A 19078-nucleotide genomic window follows, 5' to 3' on the forward strand; every position below is an offset into this window, starting at 1 on the left:
ACACCGCGCACTCTGTCACTCTCATTTGCTAGTCACTGCAGCATAAAAAGGTAAAAACTCAGAAAGAGGTTGAGTTTTATGTTAAAGTTAAAAAAGTGGTTGATGCTTTACGTTAAAGGTAAAAGGTTGAATTTTACGTTAAAAGAGGGTGAGTTTTACATTAAAAGTGGTTGAGTTACGTTAAAGACGTTACATTAAAGAGAAGTGTGTGTTGTGTTGGGTGCTGTTGTAGCTGGTTTATTAATAACTGTGCTGTAAGACTAATGAGAGATCGGTGTGTCCCCCTCACAGCGGGACGCTGAGACATTCGTCCTCCACAGCTAAAGTCTGCCTGGTGTGTGGCGACGAGGCATCTGGGTGCCACTACGGTGTCGTCACGTGTGGGAGCTGCAAAGTCTTCTTCAAAAGAGCAGTGGAAGGTACGGCGCTAACACTCCGTCACGCTCCGTCACACTCCATCACGCTAAAGTTTAACTCCACTTCAGCATTTTTCTTGTTAGCCACATATTTTATTTTTCTGCCTGATTATGTACCATTCTGTTCTTATTTTCCACAGGATTTAGCCAGTGACTGTTTGGGGTACTTTGCATGCACCAGTTAGTATTATTTTTGCAGGTGCTAAATATTTCACCCGGGATTTGTATAACGGCAGCGGGGCCTTTTCACGGAAGAACCAAGCAGAGCGTAGAGACAGCACAGTATGAACGGACTCACGTCCAACAGCTCTTTAATTGGTGGGGGGTGGACTGCGTTTAATGTGCGGCACCATAGCAGACCCCTGCCCTCTCTCGGCCTTTACCGAGGGTCACCTGCACCTGAGCAGTCTGGCTACACTAAGCTGCACTTTTGTTGGGAGCCTTCTAATAGAGGTCTTTTGTTTTTGACAGGAAGTGCTCTGAATATAATAATCGAAATTAGATACTTTAATATTATGGCTAAAAAAACTCAAACAAAAAACAATAGATTTCTTTTACAAATTTCCCCCAAACTCTAACGCTGTCCCAGGGTTAGTGAGCTGGGACACATATACATGGTTTTGAGAGCTTTTAACCGTGGCCTTGGGGGTCATTTCCTTATTCTGGAGAGGCAGACATGCTCTGTGTGTGCGGGACAGTGTGTATTGTAATGCAACCCCAGCATTAGAACTCAACTGCCTGAAACCTCAAGCTAAGCTCTGCTGCTCCCATCTCCAAGGAAAAACTCCAGGAGAAAACGCAGACTAAGCAATCAGACAGGCCCAAACCGCACATGGCAGGATCTCGCAGATGGAGAAACAGAGGAAGAGCTCCTATGAATGTGTGAATGTGTGTGAAGGCCAACACGAGGGATTTCTGGAAGTCTAGCAACTGCCGAATCATCCCGATGTGTGGAGCTGCAGTTCAGTGCCACACTGGTTCTGGTTCTTTAAAGTCCACATTGTTGAAATGCAAGATAAGGAAGTCCGGTGTACATGTGACGGTCCAGGGAAACACCTGTGATGCAGAGTGAGCTCTCTCCTCAGGTTTGCGCTGGAGACCAAGTGCCGGAACGGTCATCCGCCTGGTTCCACCCTGAACGAGCGCAGCTACACAGTTTCTCGCGTCACAGGCAGTTTCTCCTTCTCTTTTCATTTTACGTGCTACAAATGTACAGTAGCTAAATGAACTCCTAGAAGCTTTACAGCGTGTGAAACCTGCCTTCTGTCTGAGCATGAGCCCCACTCTCTGTAACTCGTCTGGATGAGTGTGTGGATGCTGGAGCCCTTACACACGCTGTAAACATGTCGAAAGACAAGATCTGCCTCCTTTCTGTCCTTTTCCTGCTCCCCGGGACATACGGGCTGCGAGAGTAGACAGCAGAAGATCCTTTCACACACGTCCCCCCAACCCTTTTAAGTCTCAACTCAATGACAGATGCTTGGTGTTAATTTCGGGCTGTGGCAGACTCCCTGGAGGCCTGGACTCATGAAATGGAGCAAATACAGGGTTTAGTTTAAACTTGGAGGTTAGCTGCAGTTTTAGGACTTTACAAAATGACGCAGGTCCAACCGGATCCGCAGATATTTATTAATACTTTTAATAAATCACAACCAAGGTGTCGTGGTGATTCTTAAATGCCTCCAACACAACATTCTCTTCTGTCCTTTAAAGCGCTCCGTGGCCGTGTGTCCGTGTGTCCTCGTGTACTGCAGAATTCCTGCCCCCGTTCATTCCGTCCGACTCAGGTGTCCTCGCTGTCTCCAGGGTCAGACTCTCCACCGTGGGTGGATGGGTGGTTGGTGTTGCTCCACCTTCTCTCCTTCTCCTGTCTCTCTAACTTTTAAAACTCAGTGTAAAACCTCTGTTTCTCTCAGTACTTCCATTCCATGTTTGTAAAGTCACCTTGGGTTTTTGTGATATAAATCTATCCTATAGTTATTATTATTATTATTGTTATTATTAATTAGAGAAGCAAACACTGGCTGTAATAACCATGCTAATAATAGAATATTTTTTAGATAATCAAATTAATAATACTGGATTCTATTCCAGGGTCTGTTAATAAGTCAAGGCCTGTTTTAGCAGCAGTTTAAGATCACTGACCTCCATGGAGTAATATCTCCCATATATTTCCTGAACTTATGAATTTCAGACTCCTTGTGCAATCGACATATAGTTACTCTTTTATATAGAAAGATGTTGTAAAATGAGGACTAAACTGCTGTGTTTAATGATTAAACTAATAAAAATAAACACCTGCTAAGCACGTAATGCCAATATAGATGATAAATCAAACTAAAATAAATAAATAAAACTGCATTATTACAAAAAAGAAAGTATAATTTAATAGGTAAAAATAAACGTTTAGTAAATAAGGCACGAAATGGAAACTGTAAATGTCATATTGTATGTGTAAAGCGGAAGAGTGTGCGTGTGTGTGTGTGTGTGTGAGTATGTGTGTGTGTGTGTGTGTGTGTGTGTGTGTGTGTTTAAGCAGTGTCCTCTTATGTCTTCTGGAACATGAGGAAATACCTCACCTGCAAAAGCTAATAATGCTAATATTACAAGAGCAAGACCAGTTCATGTTACCTGGTTCCAACTGGAATTCATGGTGAGACAATGTTTATTTTTTGGTTGTATTTCTTTAGCAGGAAAAACCCAGGTCCTGTGGCCTGCCGTAGTGTAAAGAGGAGTCTGACTGTGTGTGTGTGCGTGCACCAGTACCTTACCTGACCTCAGCCTAGTTTCAGAACGAGAGGGAGAATGAGAGAAGAGAGGGGAGGAAGAGAGACAGAGAGAGAGAGAAAGAGCATGCAGGGGAACGCAGGAGGAACAGGACAGACGATAGATAGACAGAAATAGAGGGGAAGAGAAGAGACTAGTGAGAGAGGGGTAGAACAGAAAGGGTGGAGAAGAGAGTGAAACAGATCGGAAGGAAAGAAAGTGAAAGAGGGAGCTGGCGACAGAGAGAGAGAGAGAGAGAAAGCGATGTGTCAGTGTGGAGACGAGGTATTAGGTGGAGGCAGAGATACGAGAGCACTGCGGAACATGAGCATCAATACAGCAGGGCAGTAATACAGCACACACAGGGAGGTGCTTTTTTCTTCATCAAAGGCACCTGTCCTCATTAAGATACTGACTTAGACAATTCCAGCACAGAAGCACACTGAAGGGGAAAAGGCTGTTCACTGTTGTTCATGTTCCTTTAATACACATGCAGGACAGGAAATGACTGTTGGTTGGCATGTGGAATCACTTCCTGGAGAACAGAATGGGCGAGGACTGTTGCTGGACTGTTGTATGGGGTTTGTGTGCTGAACTGTTGAGTAAGATTATTTAAACCACTTTAATTTTGAAAAATTGGACACACGGCTTTGGTAAACAAACACAAGAGTTAGTGGTTTTGGGTGTGTGTGTGCACATGTAGGTTTACATAGCCAAACTGGAGATGTTTGAAGTCACCAGCCACTATTAATTGCTGTTTCTCCTGTGTCAGTAAGGATGTATCTTATTTGGGTTTCTTATTTAGGTAATATGTTCAACCAAACACTCCACAGTAGAATTCCCAGAGGCATGGTTGCCAGTATCAACACTGTAATTCCCCTGTGTGCGTGCGTGCATGTGCGTGCGTGCGTATGTGCATGCGTTTTGTGTTTGAGCTTTATGGACTCTGTTTAGTGCTACAGAATTATGGGGTAGTTCAGATGGGGCAGAGCAGGTGGGGCAATTCAAAGGGGCAGTTCATAGCTGTCGTTCCTTTCTTGTCACTGGGATGCAATGTCATGGACCAATGACAAAGGAAATATCAAGCAATGATATTTTGCAAATATTTTAGTGTGAAATAACTGCACTGAGGTGGGAGCTTTCTGTAGCTCTAATTCTGAAGATGTTTAAGAATCTGTGTGAAAAGCCCGGAGGTGTGTGACAGCGATGGTACACGGTTCAGTGTCTGCACTGTGCAGTGTTTGCAGGATTTACAGTGTCTGCAGTGTTTGCAGGATTTGCAGTGTCTGCAGTGTTTGCAGTGGCTGAGAAGCGAACAAGCGCGTCAGCCTTTTGCTGTTTTCTCAGCATCAACACACTTTTGAGTCATTACCCGCTCTGACTCCAACCAAAGTCCCAGTCCACAGAGAGGCTGTTTGTTGACACACTGCTGCTTGGCCCTGTAAACATCTCCATATGGGTTCCTGAGCGTTGGTGCCTGATTCATGTCCGCCGCTCAGATGTCAGCGCTGACATTTGATGCTACTTTTCGTGGGCTATTATTTTACCTCCCGCACTGCACCACACTGAAAAGTGAGATTACCCTGCCCTGTCTGTGTCATTTAAGGACAAATCCCCAGTGTTTTACTCATGAATGACAGGATTTTGTGCCAATCAAGCGTTAATTTGGAAGAGGAGCCATTCACTTCATCATTTAAAAATGATGGAGACTGGACAGAGGAATTCTGCGTGTGACACACCTGTGGAGACATGAGGAATGTTTGTTTAGGAATGAATCTGAAAAAAACCCTCAGCCTGTTAACGAACTGCTACCACTTTTATATGTATAACACCCATTATTGTAAATGAATCAGACTTCTTGTAAAGGAATCAGACTTATCGTAAAGGACTGGGACCTCCAGGCTGTCATGCGCAGCACTGTGAGGCTGTTTTTTGTTGCAGCTGAGATATCAGTTTAAAGGCTGAGGATAACAGTGATGCGTAAGCCAGCCAACACTCTGACGATCACCTCTGCTCCTGCGTCCTCACCTCAGCTGACCCCTGTGTGCTCTCCATGATCTGCCATCTCCTCCACCTGCTCTGTCATTCCTTTGTTCTTTGACATCAATGCAAAATTCAGGAGCGCTGGGACGACGTATCTTTTGTAGGTCAACCAACGTCGTGGTGCGGATCAAATCGTGAGTGTCTGTGTTTTCACCGTCAGCACGGTTTGGGGACGTGAGTGGGTGTGGCAGCCCGCTGATTTGTTTACACTGCAGATAGGACCTTTGGGCCTGCTTGCTGGTAGTGTCCGGAAGCCATATCAGCTCATCTGAGTAACCATGGCAACCTGTTTTGGGATCCCGAGCTGGAATATCAACCCCAATATATACTACAGTGGGAATGCAGTTTTATCTAAACAGTCTGTCTGTGGGAGAGTTGTGGACATTTCCACACATCCAGACAAGGAATCTGCAAGATGTGTGACATGAAACTAGGTTACGAAACTGTGGATTCCCAGAGGGAAAATCGTGTGGAGGTTAGAGGGGAGTGTGTGGAGGTGAGTGGAGGTTAGAGGGGAGTGTGCGGAGGTGGAGAGGGGAGTATGTGGAGGTGAGTGGAGATTAGAGGGGAGTGTGTGGAGGTAGAGAGGGGAGTGTGTTTAGATGCAGCATTTGTGAATTCAGCGCTACAGGCATAAGGAAATGACACACAGGAAGTGGTGTATGGCGGCAGGAAGCTTGTGCAGTTTGTCAGACTAATTAGAGCGCTGGGTGCTTCGTCTGAGCTCCAACTCTGGCCCCTCTGAGGACGTTCATTCAGGATAGACAGCCAGCGCTGGGATTGGGAAACAGAGCAATGTTGGTTTGAGGATTTAACAAATGGAGGTGGGATCATTTGGGCCTCATGTGAAAGTCTGTGTCCAGCACCAGTAGATTAGAAGACCTGCATGGATGCATTGTGGGCCTTGTTTCCACAGCTGCCGTTGCAGTGGTGAAGGTACTGTACTAGTAATCAGTAGGTTGCCAGTTCAAGCCCCACCACAGCCAAGTTGTTGCTGTTGGGCCCTTGACCCTCAATTATTCAAGTTGTACTCAGTTATAATTGTAAGTCACTTTGGATAAAAGCGTCAGATAAACGTAAACGTGGTGCTGAGTGGCGCTGCTAGCGTGAAGGGCTAATTGGAGTGAGGCCCCGGTGTTCCCCTGTCCAAATCTAGGTCAGAAACACGAGCCCCTGCCTCCAGGAAACCGGACCCCAGGAAGCAATAAGACGTGCTGTCTCAAAGGAGACGCCCACATGGGCCCAAGAGGTTGAATGGATGTGACATGTGGTGTCATGTTGGAAAACAGAGAGGTCCGACTGGGCGGGGGGGCGGGGGGAGGGTTTCCGAGCTGGGCGCTGGGAAACTCCCCTGGGGATATTCCCCTCGGAATGGGCACGCAGCCTGAGTCCTGTGTCTGACTCAAAGAGCGTTCAGGACAGTCGCCACCACAGTAGAGGGACGGCACATGCTAGGCTAACATCACCCAGCTCAGGGACGGCACACGCTAGGCTAACATCAAGCTAGGCTAACATCACCCAGCTCAGGGACGGCACACGCTAGGTTAACATCAAGCTAGGCTAACATCACCCAGCTCAGGGACGGTACACGCTAGGTTAACATCAAGCTAGGCTAACATCACCCAGCTCAGGGACGGTACACGCTAGGTTAACATCAAGCTAGGCTAACATCACCCAGCTCAGGGACGGTACATCCTAGGCTAACATCAAGCTAGGCTAACATCACCCAGCTCAGGGATGGCACATGCTAGGCTAACATAACACCCAGATCAGAGCTAACCTCAGCTTTTGATGTCTCAAGCCGCTGAAACTACACTAAATGATAAACTTTTTCTTTCATGTGGTCATGAAATGGTCCCTGCTGTATGTGTTACAGTGCAAGTTATAGTAATGACACTTATGAAAAAGATGATTTACTACCTAAAAAGACAGTTAGTCAATCAAATCTGTGGTCCCAAATGCTAATTATCTGTGGTTCTGTATTTGTGGTTCTGTATGTGTGTTTCTGTAGCGGTGGTTCTGTGGTTTTGTAGTTGTAGTTCTGTAGCTGTGGTTCTGTGGTTTGTAGTTGTGGTTCTGTGGCTATGGTTTTGTGGCTGGCCTCAAGTTAACAGTTGACCAAAGAGTGCCTTGACTTGAAGTAAATGTTCCAAAGCTTTGAGTGTTTAACAGTGACAGCCTGTTTGTGCAGAGAGGAATACATATACTATAAAAGTACAGACACATACAAGGAACGCCTTCCGCTACCCAAAACGTGTGTGCGTGTGTGTGCTTGTGCGTGCGTGCGTGCGTGCGTGCATGTGTGTGTACTCAGAAAATGCAAGCATGCATGTGTGAAAGCGTTCCCACAACCTCTTTGCCTCTCTTTCTCTGTCTCAGACATGAAAGCTCACACAATAAACACACACACACACACACTTTTGGGGCAATGATTAATAGGATTTGTGGGACAGTTCAGAGTAGTGGGCACTGTGCCAGCAGGGAACAGATGTCGGGACCTGTCTGTATTTGTGCTTGACCCAAACAGAAAGGTGGAGGGTTAGGGAGGGAGGGGTGGAGGAGGTTTGGGCGGAGGTGGGCTTGTGTATTTCCTCTGTTGCAGTTTACTGTTTTTTAGAGCAAGAAAAATTGGCTTATGTAACAGGTCATGTGACAGAGCCAGAAATAGTGGTGGATCTACAGCTGCCAGTGGCCCTGCAGGCTGAGCGCGTGTGCCCGGCCAACCCGCCTGCACCCACCCGGAGTGGTACAGCCATGCTCAGGCACACAGACCCATCTGGACGCCCTCACGTAGGCGAAGGGCCTGGGGTCGGAGGAAGTTAGGAGAAAGAGAGGGAGGGAGAGAGAGAGAGCGAGAGAATCCAGTAAGCAGTAAGGGACAGGAAGAGTTTAAGAATGAGCGTGACGAATGGAGAGGGCAAATGGTGTTGATTTAGACCGTGTGAGTGAACGAGCAGAAAAGAGTGTATAACATCACACACACACACAGAAGAAGAGAGAGAGAGTGTGTTTGTGTGTCACACACACTCTCAGAGCAGAAGAGAGTGTGAATGACACACACTCGACCTCCTGTGTTCAGTCAACACCTGCCAGGCCAAAGCTGTGTCCGCCAGTCTGCGTCTGTGTGCTGCTCTCCAGCCTAGCTGACTGAGGGGAGGAGTCAGGGACGTCTGCTCCGCCCCTGCATGCAGCGTTGTGACATGTCTGGATCGACTTGGTTGTTTTCATTTCTGTAGTCAGCCATAGTCAGTAAGGTGTAAGAAGCACACAGACAGAACTTGCTTTACGTGTTGGAGGTACTGTTGGTGTAATTCACCAGACACACTGTTCATCATCCCTCTGCTTTTGCAGGCTGTCTGACCGCTACATGTCAGTCTGCTGAAGCTAAAAACCATTTCAAAATTATATGTAACATGTTCAGATACAAACTCTCCCTCCCCCTCATGTTCTTTCTCTCTCTCTCTCCACAGGCCAACACAACTACCTATGTGCTGGGAGAAATGACTGCATCATTGACAAGATCCGGCGGAAGAACTGTCCTGCATGCAGGGTGCGGAAGTGTCTCCAAGCAGGGATGAATCTGGGAGGTAGAGTTCACCACGCTTACTGCGAAAACCACGCTTACTGCGAACACCACACTTACTGCGAACACTACTTACTGTACTGTGAACACCATGCTTACTGTACTGTGAACACCACGCTTACTGTACTGTGAACACCACACTGGAAACTTCTTCCAAAATGTCTGCCCTTAAACAACTCTTTAAGAGCTTTAGAGAAGCAGAACATCTAGAGAACAGATGAGGTTCAAAACATGAATTGATCTCCTGCAACTCTGCAGCTCTCTGATGTTCAATTATTACTGTATGCAGACTGGAAATAATGGAAAGCAGAAACTTACATGAAAAAAGTGGAAGAAAGATGTTTCTGAGAGAGAGAGTTATTCCTTTCTGCGTCATATTCTTCCATCTTGAGGAATGACATGACATTATCAGAATATCGAAACAAAGCTCTCCACTTGCCACACAGTGATGCGATTAGGATTACTGGGTTTTGGTCTCATATTTCCATATTGGGATTACTGGGCTTTTGTGTCATATTGCTGTATTGGGATTGCTGTTTTTTTTTTTATATTGTCATATTGGGATTACTGGGCTTTTGTGTCATATTGCCGTATTGGGATTACTGGGCTTTTGTGTCATATTGCCGTATTGGGATTACTGGGTTTTTTTTATATTGTCGTATTGGGATTACTGGGCTTTTGTGTCATATTGCCGTATTGGGATTACTGGGCTTTTGTGTCATATTGCCGTATTGGGATTACTGTTTTTTTTTTATATTGTCATATTGGGATTACTGGGCTTTTGTGTCATATTGCCGTATTGGGATTACTGGGTTTTTGTGTCATATTTACAGTTTTAATATCAGAAATGACAAAGATTACACCTAACAAAAATTATTACAATTTGTAATAAACAGAAACATCCTCACAGCTCTACACTAGATCATATATGATCATATACCAAGTAAAGTTTATATAGTTTCTGAAAAATGCAAGACTTTCTGATAAGATGTGCCCTTATCATTTATAATTCCTGAGGGGGAAAAAAAACTACTTTAAAATGTCACTAAGGACTATTAAGGAAATTTGGCAGCATGACAGATTAGTCAATGACCAATGATACCCAACGATTCCAAGATGACAGCAGACAAAACAAGTTCAAAACAGGCTCAACCCTCATTCCTGGTCTGATCGCTGCCCTTGTTTGAGCCCTAAGCCTGCGTGGCTCCGCACAAATGACTGGGATTGTCCTCTTTTAAAACGTAATGAGTGATTGTGAGAAGTCTTGCGTAAGAGTCTTTCAGTAAGTGATGGTAAATGAGTGCAGGATGTCTAAAGGTGAGGAGAGACGTCTCCCAGGTCTGCTGTGGCTGGAATGGGCCTGGTTTGCTGTGGTTTGAGTGACAGGTCCTTATATCAGGTCTTGTTCTGTGAGCTGTCGCCTATCAAACCATAGCAATTTATTTTCTATTTTTATGCGTCATTGCAAGCCAAACAAACACAATTTCCATCAAATTGGATTTTTAAGTACTGCCTAAAACAACGGTGTAATTCCGAGTTGTCTTTGTTTTGTCACTGCCTGTCTGTTCATAACCACCTCGTGTATGTATTTAAATCTATTAACACCACGTTTCCTATGAAACATCATAGTTCTTAAAACAACTGTATTTATTTATTTTCTCCCTCTTATTCACTCACTCACTCACTCACACACACACACACACACACACACACACACACACACACACACACACACCACTCTAATGATCTCTGAGTCATGCTTTTTGAGTACAGAACTATCCTCAACTATCTTACTTTAGTAGGACAAAAGAACCCAGGAGAATAATCTAGAAATCTAGGAAAAAACAAATGAACAACAACAGCAAACAAACAAACAAACAACCTAGCAACATTTTCACCCTTTTTTGTTATTTTTTTCATCCTCTGGCCAGCACGGAAGTCCAAGAAGTTGGGTAAGCTGAAGACGGTGAGCGAGGACTCGTCTCAGCAGGGCCCCAAAGACGCGCCGTCATTCCTCGGTTCAGAGAAGGAGCTAAACTCCGCCATGGCACTGGTTCCCCACGGCGCCGGGGTCATGCCCTACCTGTCTCCTTCCGTGTGCAGCATCCTGGAACTCATTGAGCCAGAGATGGTGTTTGCCGGCTACGACAACACGCAGCCCGACACGACTGATCACCTGCTCTCCAGTCTCAACAAGCTCGCCGGAAAACAGATGATCCGCGTGGTCAAGTGGGCCAAAGTACTTCCAGGTACGCCAGTTTGAGGTCCACGGTACTCTACAGTAGAGTTTAGTCCAGGCCCATGGAGGTCCACGGTACTCTACAGTAGAGTTTAGTCCAGGCCCATGGAGGTCCACGGTACTCTACAGTAGAGTTTACTCTAGGCCCATGGACGTCCATGGTACTGTACAATAGAGTTTAGTCCAGTCCAATGGAAGTCCACGGTACTCTACAGTAGAGTTTAGTCCAGGCCCATGGAGGTCCATGGTACTCTACAGTAGAGTTTAATTCAGGTGTCTGTGCAGCACATGTAACTCAGCCAGTGAAGGTGTTTAGGAACCACTGAATTCCAGAGGCAGGTTGGGTTATGACTGCACAGGGCAGCGGTTGTTCATACTGTGCATGTCTGCTACACTAATATACCAGAGCTGAAGATAAGCAAGCATTATTCAGCCTCCTGTGAAATGTGCTTTAAACAAACAAACAAATACACAAAAATCACATTGGAGTTGCTAAAAATAATCAGAACTAGCAGCAGTCTGTTAGCGCTCCATAGAGACCTGAGAGGAAATGACATACCAAACGCTCCCTTCCACTGTTTGAAGTCTTCAGTTTGTTTCCATTGGAAAAACTCATCAGAACTTCAGGAGAAACACAGCAGTTTAACACATTCACATAATAACATAATTTAACAATATATAACTTAATTAACATTTTTTTAAGTTAATATTAGTTTTAACAGTAAAAGCAGGCTGTTACAGTATAAAAAGTCTGCAACAATTCTGGGTTTTCTCGTTTCTTTCAATTTGTCAGCTTGTTAAATAATCAATGATCATTGATTCAGTGATTCCTACATACGCAGAGCCCTTGTAGTGTAATCTCTCTTCTGGTGTCGTAGAACTGAATTAGAGTTTTTGTTGTCATTTTAGTCTTTATTAAGTGGCTGTAGAATAAACTAAAGTTTTGTAAAGATTCGGCCCTTCACAGTGGTGCTTTTCTCCTCTGAGGATTCATTTGCTGTATTGCAATTATTTGATACCAGGGTGTCCGCTTGCTATATCCAGATATAGAACTAGAAAGGCAGTCAGACACCAAAGGAAACTGGGCCTCCATGACTTTCAGAGACACGCTGTAAGATCAGGAGTACTGCATTAGTGGAGGAGGGATTCCCATGCAGTCCAGTGGTAGTGGGTGGTGGTAACCCGTAACGATGCTCACTGTCCAGTACTAATACCAGTACTAGCCTGTCATAATACTAGCCCATACCAGTACTAGCCTGTCATAATACTAGCCCGTACTAGTACTAGCCTGTCATAATACTAGCCCATACCAGTACTAGCCTGTCATAATACTAGCCCATACCAGTACTAACCTGTCATAATACTAGCCCATACCAGTACTAGCCTGTCATAATACTAGCCCATACTAGTACTAGCCTGTCATAATACTAGCCCATACCAGTACTAGCCTGTCATAATACTAGCCCATACCAGTACTAACCTGTCATAATACTAGCCCATACCCGTACTAGCCTGTCATAATACTAGCCCATACCAGTACTAGCCTGTCATAATACTAGCCCATACCAGTACTAACCTGTCATAGTACTGGCCCATACCAGTACTAGCCTGTCATAATACTAGCCCATACCAGTACTAACCTGTCATAATACTGGCCCATACCAGTACTAGCCTGTCATAATACTAGCCCATACCAGTACTAACCTGTCATAATACAAGCCCATACCAGTACTAACCTGTCATAATACCATGTTACAGCCTGACACATTGCATGGTAATTGGTCGCTAACTGGTTTTGCCACATTTCACTTTAGCGCTCAAAGTTTTTTGCCAGACTCTGACACCCATGTCTGGCAGCATGTCTGTTGTTTCTGGGTCAAAAGTCACTTGACACTTGAACCAGTTAGGGTGATTGCTTTTTAATGGGACGTACACACAGGACTGTAGCATGTCGGGAAGCACACTGGCACTCTTGGCGAGGTTCCCGCAGTCCCGATACCATGGCCTCTCTCTACTGGAAACGTGACAGGTGACTCAGGTGCTCTCCACTCCTCAAACCAGTTCTTCTTCACCGATGAGCTGTGTGAGTGCTCTCGTTCACCTCACGCTGCAGGTCGGGTGAGTGCGTAGATGTACGGAGAACTCCAGAGAGGTGGCAGAAATATTCTCTGGAGATAACAGGCTGGAGAATGCAGGCCTGCTGCAGACTGTAGTGTGTGTTAGTGTGTGTTAGTGTGTGTTCTTCAGGAGTGTATGGCATGGACACAAATATTAACCCAGCCAGACACTCGCCAGTGGATCAAGACACGCAGGTCACCTCCTTGTACACACATCCAGTTAGCGGAATGTTGTTTACCTGCCTGTTCACCCAACACAAGTCTGATTTTAACACACACACACACACATACACACACACACACACACACACACACACACACACACACACACAGACAGACACATACATGAACACACATGCAGTCTCTGCTTACCAACCACAGGGGAACTTCTCTCTTCTGTTTGCCCTCAGCTGGTGGTGGCGGGTGAGGTCCCGTAGACTCCTGTGCTCTGTAGACTGATGCCTGTGGTCTCTCTCCATCTCTCTCTCTCTCTCCACCCCCCTCTCTCTCCATCTCTCCATCTCTCTCTCTCCACCCCTCTCTCTCTCCATCTCTCTCCACCCCTCTCTCTCCATCTTTCTCTCTCCATCTTTCTCTCTCCACCCTTCTCTCCCTCATCTCTCTCCACCCCTTTCTCCATCTCTCTCTCCATCTTTCTCTCTCCACCCTTCTCTCTCTCCATCTCTACCCATCTCTCTCCACCCCTCTCTCTCTCATCTCTCCACCCCTCTCTCTCCATCTCTCTCTCCATCTTTCTCTCTCCATCTTTCTCTCTCCACCCTTCTCTCTCTCCATCTCTCTCTCCATCTCTCTACCCATCTCTCTCTACCCCTCTCTCTCTCTCGTCCTCTTCTTGCTGTGCAGGTTTCCGTTCTTTGCCGATTGAGGACCAGATCACCCTGATCCAGTACTCCTGGATGTGTCTCTCGTCCTTCTCGCTCAGCTGGAGATCCTACAAACACACCAACGCCCAGATGCTGTACTTCGCACCGGACCTCGTCTTCAACGAGTAAGTGCAGTCAGTCTGGCCTGACGCTGACAGGCTCCCGTGCTGGGGACACGTTGCAAACCTTCATATCTTCACTACCATCTTGGTAAATTTGTTTAAAAACCCAGGACATGTTTGTTCAGATATAGAATTTATGACCACAGCTTTTCCCACTGGGAAGTAGGAAGTGTAAACAAAGCACGGGATCGTACTGCTCAAATACACAATAAATAAATAATAAAACTAAATAATAACAATAAGAAATAAATCATGATAATTGTTTGACTTAAGGACAGACAAGCAGTCTGAAACCTTTTGTCATGGCATGCTAGCTCTGATGTCAAAACTCGAAAACCCAAGTCCGATTGTAATGTTAGCCCGCCACCTCAATGCCTGGAGGAGATTTGGACGTGTGCAGCAGAAAACACGTTTTCTCCAAAGCACCCTGATCACATCAGCGGAGTCCAGTAGCAAGTGGGTGGGGCACGTGATTCAGCAAGACAGACAAGAGACTACAAGAAATGGGAGGAAGGAGGGGCATTTTGTTCCCTTGGCCCTTAGACCTGCAAGGCCCTGTTATAAGGTGAGGGAACAGAGCGGCCCCTGTAGGACAGCCACAGTACTGCAACCTCCCGGCAAATGAGGAAATATAAAGGAGAAAAAAACAGTACTAGGGCAAAAGTGGCAGATATGAAGAAGAGGCTTGTGTGTCCTGTTTTATTTTTTAAATTTGATTTATGATGGTTAAAACAGTAAGAATTAGCTGTGGGGAATCTTAGATGTTTTGTCGGTATTTGTCACACTGAAAATTTTAAAGTGTTAAAAGAGCATTTCTTAAGTTACACAGTTGGCTTGTAAGTTGAGTGCTTTGTAAGTTGAGGGTGGGGTAGTCTGCCAGCAGTGAGGGCACTACACCACCCCAACCCCACCCAGACAGATGGAAGCTGCACCTCCACACTTAGTTCCTTCAGAGACACTGCGTCACAAAATGTTTATCGTGGCCTCCCTGCTGATTGTGTGAGATCTCTGTTACCTGTGTGAGATCTCCGTTACCTGTGTGAGAGCTCCGTTACCTGTGTGAGAGCTCCGTTACCTGTGTGAGATCTCCGTTACCTGTGTGAGAGCTCCGTTACCTGTGTGAGATCTCCGTTACCTGTGTGAGAGCTCCGTTACCTGTGTGAGAGCTCCGTTACCTGTGTGAGAGCTCCGTTACCTGTGTGAGATCTCCGTTACCTGTGTGAGAGCTCCGTTACCTGTGTGAGATCTCCGTTACCTGTGTGAGAGCTCCGTTACCTGTGTGAGAGCTCCGTTACCTGTGTGAGAGCTCCGTTACCTGTGTTACCCCACTTCCACCCTGGACTGACCCCGAGTCTGCCAGGATGGTCACGAAGCCCGGGGTATCACTTCTGTTCACGACAAACGCACGCACGTTTGTGTGTGTGTGTGTGTGTGTGTGTGTGTGTGTGTGTTTGTGTGTGTGTGTGTGTGTAGTCCACTATTTTACTGAATCACTGGGAATGCCTTCTCATGGTGCAGTAACGAAACTGACATCCTGTTCATGAACCTCTCCAGGTGCCATTTAACAGAACAGTATTGTATCATTGTATTGACCTGCACGTAGTTGAAAAACATCATTAATGGAGTTTCTCCTGCACGGATGAAAAGTCCCTCTGCGCTAGAACATCTCCCCACTGCAGTGCCTGTGTGGGGGAAAGCAGAGCTGTGTCTCTGAGCAACGTCCTTAAAATATATCGATTGAAAGCAGAGAAAGCAAGAGAACCTAGTTCATCACAAAAAAGCCACCATAATGCGCAAGTTTGCGAGTTTCCTGTGTCCTCGATACCTGCGTGTGCTCCTTACCAAAGACCTTCCCTCACTAAGAGACAGGAAGCAGAACACACAAGCACACTCTTACAAAACATTCTCAGGAATGCTTAGTTTTGGCCAGAAACATTAAGATATGGACGTTGATGTCTGCAAATGTTGACGGTGTGCTTTGCACACGCAGCTAAAACGTAATACATGTGGCTGACAGGTCAGCTGATCAGCACAGCTCAAAGCTGCAGCACTAATAATAATAAGAAACAGGAAATAACATGATGAATAAAGAAGTTCTGTGTTACAAAACTACATTCAAAAGACCATCCTGGATTATAGCGTTGTAAGAAACCAATATTATGAATGTGGTTAGAGTAGTTGTGGTTGTAGAGTATGAATTGAAACAAAGGCCTCTCCAGCAATGCTGTGCGTGCGTGTGCGTACGTGTGTGTGCGTGCGCGTATGTGTGTTTGCATGTGTGAGCGCGTATGTGTGTGCGTTTGCATGTGTGTGTGTGTGTGTGTGTGTGTGCGCGTTTGCATGTGTGAGCCCGTATGTGTATGCGTGTGTGTGTGCCGACTGCTAAGTGTCTGCTGTATTCCCGAAGACTCCAGGCTTCACACCTCCCTCTCCAACAATTCATTACCACCGGCGCCATGGCAACCACGGCCAGTGGTGCGAGGCTGTGGTCACCTGTCTACATTCGCCCTGTCGTCTGTTGCTCTCTCCTTCTATCTCTGTCCTTCATCTGAAACTCCCAGCAGTGAGTCGGCAGAATCTGAGCTTGCTAAACAAAGTTTATGTAATATTTCATAAATGGATGTGAGAAGCATAAATCAAAAATTATAATTAGCGACGCTTCTCAGATGGGAAATAAGTGTTTTTCAGTAAGAACTGAATATTTATTTTGGTTCTTTCTGTAAAGCCATAAATCATAAATTATAAAGCACGCTTTAAATAATAAAAAGAATATAGAAAAATCTGAGTCATGTTTACATGACAGAATGAGAGAATAAAAGAGACATCACAGCAAAGTGGGAGACAGACAGGTATGGACAGACAGGCGTCAGCACAGGTAGACTCTCTGTTTGTGTTGTGTGTGTCTCCCTGCTCTCTCTCTTTCTCTGCATGCCTGCGTTGGACCTGTAGAAACCCACCCTGTGTGTGTGTGTGTGTGTGTGTGTGTGTGTGTGTGTACGAACCCTCCCTCTGTGTGTGTGTGTCTGTCTGTGTGAGAGTATGAACCCTCCCTCTGTGTGTGTGTGTGTGTGTGTGTCTGTGTGAGAGTATGAACCCTCCCTCTGTGTGTGTGTGTGTCTGTGTGAGAGTATGAACCCTCCCTCTGTGTGTGTGTGTGTCTGTGTGAGAGTATGAACCCTCCCTCTGTGTGTGTGTGTGTCTGTGTGAGAGTATGAACCCTCCCTCTGTGTGTGTGTGTCTGTGTGAGAGTATGAACCCTCCCTCTCTGTGTGTGTGTGTGTGTGTGTGTGTGTGTGTGTGTGTGTGTGTGTGTGTGTGTGTGTGTGTGTGTCTGTGTGAGAGTATGAACCCTCCCTCTGTGTGTGTGTGATTTTGTTTTTTGGCAACACGGCAGTGATTTAAAAGCACAGCTGCTTCCCAATCCCAGAATTCCCTTGGCTCCAGGGACTCACCTGTCCTGACATCCTGGTCTGCCTCTCTGCACAGTCTTGGGTTCCCTCTCCTTCACCCAGTACCCAACACTGTTGAGGGGTGGAGCTGCTGTGATGGGTGGAGCTCCTCTGAGGGGTGGAGCAATTCAAGCCAGACTTCCCAGGAGGCAGGGTGGTGGATGTGTCCGAGTGGAGCTGGATACCCTGGATGCTGATGGTGCGCTCTCTTGTCTTTCTCTCTCCTTTCAGGGAGAGAATGCAGCAGTCAGCCATGTATGACCTGTGCATCGGCATGAAACAGGTCAGTCAGGAGTTTGTGCGCCTGCAGCTCACCTATGAAGAGTTCCTCGCCATGAAGGTGCTGCTTCTCCTCAGCACAGGTGAGTCTGTCTGTGCAGGTGTGGGAGTGGCCAGTTGCTCCTGTGGTACAGGTCATGTGTTCCACTCCCAGCATGCACACACATTTACCATCAGACTGGTAGATATGGAAGTTGCTCTAGTTAAGAGATCACAGAAGCTGAGTAGAAAATAGAGTTTTTTCCCAAATTAGTTCGATGTTGTGAATTCCAACCTTCCGTCTGTCCTCCGTGTGTGTCATTTAAACCACAGATGCTATGTCTCTCTGAGGTACCACTCATGTGACATCATAGGTCAGGTGAACACACCTGGACTGTGATGTCATAGGTTAGCTGAACACACCTGGGGTGCGACAACATATGTCAGGTGAACACACTTGGAGTGTTACATCATGGTTCAGCTGAACATACCTGGAGTGTGACATCATAGGCCAAGTGAACACACCTGGCATGGAATGCTAACCACTCAGTTCCATGGTGATGGGTTAGCGGCACTCTGAAGTGACGCTGTGGTATAGGTGAGGCACAAGCAGGCCCGCCATGGTCAAGCAGGGTCATGTGGTCACAAGTACATACAGTCAGCACTACGTCACACCCTCACATGCCACTGAGAGGCGATAGTCAGTTCATTATTGAAACAGGACCCACTGTAGAGAAGTAATGCAGCTCAATTTCACAGTAGATGACTTTCACTACCAAAGTCTTATTGAGTCCTGACAGACTCATTGGGCCCCAGAGTGCAGAAGGTTTTGCAGAGTGTTTAGTGCGTACTAAAAGCTGTGATTGTTAAAGGGATGGCTAACCCCAGGAGTCAAGACAGACAGACACAGACATTTGTCTGCAGAGCAGAGGCAGACAGACAGACACCTGTCTGTTCCTCCACTACCTCGGGGCTCCGTGGAGGTAAAGGTTGAGTCATCTGCTGCCCCTGGTGGTCTGGAGTGCTGATGACCCTCCTCACGTCTCTCGAACAGGAGAAGGAGTGGACAGAGAGGAGCCTGCTATCGGCTCCACCCACCTCTGCAGCCCATAGGCTGGAGAAACGCTGCTCTCATGGTATCATGGTTGGAAATCAAAAAAGAAAAGGGGTTAGATTTCCAATCCAGGATACGATGCTTCTC

At 46.2% G+C, this 19078-nt stretch overlaps 1 protein-coding gene across 9 annotated transcripts in view; it reads left to right on the forward strand.

Moving 5' to 3' along the window:
• The window catches only part of nr3c2 (nuclear receptor subfamily 3, group C, member 2), a 61474-nt gene that overhangs the window by 36982 nt on the left and 5414 nt on the right, over positions 1 to 19078 (forward strand). For all 9 annotated transcript variants that reach the window (XM_035531696.2, XM_035531694.2, XM_035531701.2 and 6 more), the window contains exons 3-7: positions 292 to 419; positions 8696 to 8812; positions 10740 to 11057; positions 14029 to 14173; positions 17851 to 17981. In XM_035531696.2, the coding sequence (XP_035387589.1) occupies positions 292 to 419; positions 8696 to 8812; positions 10740 to 11057; positions 14029 to 14173; positions 17851 to 17981 (839 nt within the window). The remainder of the gene's footprint in view (positions 1 to 291; positions 420 to 8695; positions 8813 to 10739; positions 11058 to 14028; positions 14174 to 17850; positions 17982 to 19078) is intronic.

Source organism: Electrophorus electricus, chromosome 12 (genome assembly GCF_041902795.1).
Source record: "Electrophorus electricus isolate QZ-2024a chromosome 12, ASM4190279v1, whole genome shotgun sequence".
NCBI classification, from domain to species: domain Eukaryota; kingdom Metazoa; phylum Chordata; class Actinopteri; order Gymnotiformes; family Gymnotidae; genus Electrophorus; species Electrophorus electricus.